Here is a 3,169-nt window from a genome sequence, read left to right on the forward strand (position 1 = left end):
GCTCCCAAAGTTGTCATTTTCCAAAGGGAAGGAGATAAGGCTCCTTGGGCAAGAACAACTGCCAAGAACCCACCCTCCATTTTGCATCAAGCCTCTGACTGGGAGATGCAAGTGGACCTGAAGAAGAGGCTTGTCTCTAGTAGCTGAATTCACAGCACCCTGGGAGGACAGGCTAGCCATCTCTCACCAACAGAAGAAAGCCAAGTACCAGGATTTGATTTGAGTAGGCTCTTATGAAAGGACGGCAAGCAACCTTATTTCACATCGAAGTCGGCCGCTGTGGTTTCCCAGCAACATCAGTGTGCCATTTCTTACAGAAGATGGGTTTGGAACCCAGACAACTGAAGAAAGCCACTGGGGAGTTAGCCATGGTGGCTGAGACCAGTTCAAGATGGTTGTGGTTGACGAGAGCCCACAGGTGGAACCCTTCTGCAGGTGAAGGATAATTCGGTCTTCGCTGCCACACTCAGGCAAGGCGTACAGACTAAGGGACAAAACGCTTGTGACCCTGAGATACCTGCTGAAGATGCAGAAGGGTTCCCAGCAATTCGAATGCTCTGACCACTCTGCCACCAAGGAATACCATCAAGAGGAGTAACTTGCAACACCATATCATAAGTAGCTCCTGCAGTTTTTGCTTGTAGCAAAGTGTCTCTGATGTTTATCTCACTTGCCTCACCCCATGACAATGCAGACATGCAAACATAAACTCAAACACACACACACACACACGCACATACACACACACAGTCCTTTTGCCCTGTGTGTGCGAAAAATAAGACATGCCTGTTGAAAAGTGAAAAATGTATGATGTGTGGTAACATTTACATTTACATGCAACACACTGACATAGAAACACTCCTCAGAGAAATGGCATGAAACCTTTCAATGCTTTCATTCATTTTATTTTAGCACTTAAACTGGCAACCAGCACTCACAGTATTTTAAAATTTACAGCAATATCAAACAGTTGATATCTGGAAATTTTAGGATCTGTTGCAAAGCACAATCAGTTATTTAGCTGATCACTCATTGCTGTTGTTACCCTGTGTTTACCCTTTACCATATTTGCTTTGTATTGCACGGCATTGAAGCAAGTTTTTATAGAGCTGGCAGAATCGCTGCGAATCAGATTCATTTCCTAACTTAATACAAGGGTCTCCCTTGCTTGCCCTCAGCATCGCCCTCCAAACACATTAAAATTTACACCATACAATACGGTTAAGAATCCATCCAGGGCAGCTACAGTCATACTTGCTGGTATTTTATTGCTGTTTACACCCAAGTAGCCTTGAGACCAAAGGGGCCTGAGGTTGTTGTCAAGACAGCAGTACGCACTCCAGAAGTGACTGGGCACATTCACCCTGTTATTGATAAACTTGGCTGTGGCCCCTCTGCTTGGCACCACCCCTGTGACTATAAAGGCTGTGTTTGGAAGGCAATTTTGGATCAAAAACGTAGCTACTCTTTTCTCCAGCTTTTTCCACTGGCCCCTATTGAAAGAAGGGTCTTGTGGAGCAGCATTAGTAAGAGTGAAAGTGGAATCAGCACAGCTCTGTGTATCTCTATGGTAGACTGGACAGAGATGGCCTCTATCATATCCACTCCCATCGTAGTCTGTGTTTAAGGCTTGGTTATTCCCTCTGACTTGTGGTGGGACTGAGCCCTCAGTGCTCATATCTTTAGGAAGGGTGGGGTTATCAAGCTGCAATGTTTTGAAAGGAAAGAATAAAAGGCATATTAGAAACCAAAATGTGTATGTTATGGAAATTAAAATGTAGACAAAACAGGACATTTTTCTTGCTGAAATCATGGGCTGTTCGAACAAAAACATCTCCCATAAAATCCAAAATCAATGCCAATGATCAGAAAAGGAACAAGAGACTTTGACACAAGTGTGAAAGGTACAGTTCCATAAATGAACAAACTTTCTCACACCCTCACACTTTTCAGGTATGCTAGAAAAAGAGCTTATGAATACTTATAAGCTATCATAAGCTATAAGCTATCATAAGCTATATTCTCAAAGTAACATGCTATTTTTCCACATGGCTTTGTGGCAATGTGGATAAATTTGCTATAACAGTTTTAACTGGCTATTATGTAACATCAAGGACTGGACAGTTCCTCTTGTATGCTCCATCTTCCTGTAAGCAAGTGTCTTTACTGGCTTCCCATTAGATGTTCACATAATTCAATAAATAAGTAGAGTGATGTTATATATTTTAATGTTATGCATTAAAACCTCTTGGTCTGAATCTGGTGGCATAAAAACAACCATATTCAGGACAGAGACTTACCTGAGGTTCAATGAACCATGTGCTCTTCCTGCCGCATGTCGCATGGCCAACAAATTCATATGCAGAGTACACAGGGATCTTATTTGCAGTGTCATAGAGCGAGGCAAATTCATACACATTCTGCCGTACTTGACAAATCTGTTCATAACTAGGTCCAGCAATGACCGTTGGGGATGTTCTGCCTCCTCCAGGATTAGCAAAGAACTGACCACAGGTTTGCAAAAAAGAAGGTACTACCTCCCCCTGTGCCAAGCCGTAAAGAAGCCACAGCAATGAAAACCTGGGACTGAGAAGGATCATGGTGAAGTTTGTCTGGTAAAGAAGACTTTTAATGAGGAGTTTTATCTTATCTTAGAGGAGCCACAAGACTGAACTGAGGAACTTTGAAGTAAAGCTTATAAAGAACATGACTGAGGGAGGAGCAAAACGGTTCATAAACCTAACATCTTCATATGACGACAATCGTGACATCCTGATATGATGAGGAGATAAAGCTGTTTTATCAGACAGCGCTTTGTGGAAGTTTCCATTGCAATCTGTTCAATGTATTTCACCCTGTTTATACATTTAACTTAAAATTTTCATTCATTCACTCATTCATTTCTGAGCCGTTTACCCTAATTAGGATTGCAGGGTGCTGGAGCGTAGACTCGAACATAGTGTTGATGTATCTTGATTGTGTTACTACACCACAACATCACTGTAAAGGCTATTCAGACACTTCTCTTGCATCATAACATGCAAGTTTTCATCATCACTTATCATTTGTTATGAAAGTTTGAAGTCATGTTTTATGAGGAAGTAAGCAATTCCTCTTTTATGGTACACACAGTTTAAACAAGAGAGTTTGTCTTGTCGCAAACTATTAG

General features: G+C 41.8%; 1 protein-coding gene across 1 annotated transcript; it reads right to left on the reverse strand.

Moving 5' to 3' along the window:
* Positions 1 to 259: 259 nt before the first annotated feature.
* On the reverse strand, positions 260 to 2,600 carry LOC115816238 (endonuclease domain-containing 1 protein-like). The gene is made up of 3 exons (XM_030779203.1): positions 2,301 to 2,600; positions 1,255 to 1,705; positions 260 to 429 (listed from the first exon to the last, which is right to left on the reverse strand). Exons 1-3 carry the CDS (start codon positions 2,598 to 2,600, stop codon positions 260 to 262), a joined length of 921 nt encoding a protein of 306 aa, XP_030635063.1.
* Positions 2,601 to 3,169: the final 569 nt, after the last annotated feature.

Source organism: Chanos chanos, chromosome 7 (assembly GCF_902362185.1).
Source record: "Chanos chanos chromosome 7, fChaCha1.1, whole genome shotgun sequence".
Classification (NCBI taxonomy): domain Eukaryota; kingdom Metazoa; phylum Chordata; class Actinopteri; order Gonorynchiformes; family Chanidae; genus Chanos; species Chanos chanos.

What these genes read in the sequence shown, in the direction of transcription:
- LOC115816238 (XM_030779203.1), bottom strand. Translation starts at nt 2,600, where the DNA reads ATGATCCTTCTCAGTCCCAGGTTTTCATTGCTGTGGCTTCTTTACGGC. An exon ending in CATGGTTCATTGAACCTCAG is followed by an intron (nt 1,706 to 2,300) that starts GTAAGTCTCTGT and finishes AAAACATTGCAG; the next exon opens with CTTGATAACCCCACCCTTCC. An exon ending in CAGCAATAAAATACCAGCAA is followed by an intron (nt 430 to 1,254) that starts GTATGACTGTAG and finishes CTTCACCTGCAG; the next exon opens with AAGGGTTCCACCTGTGGGCT.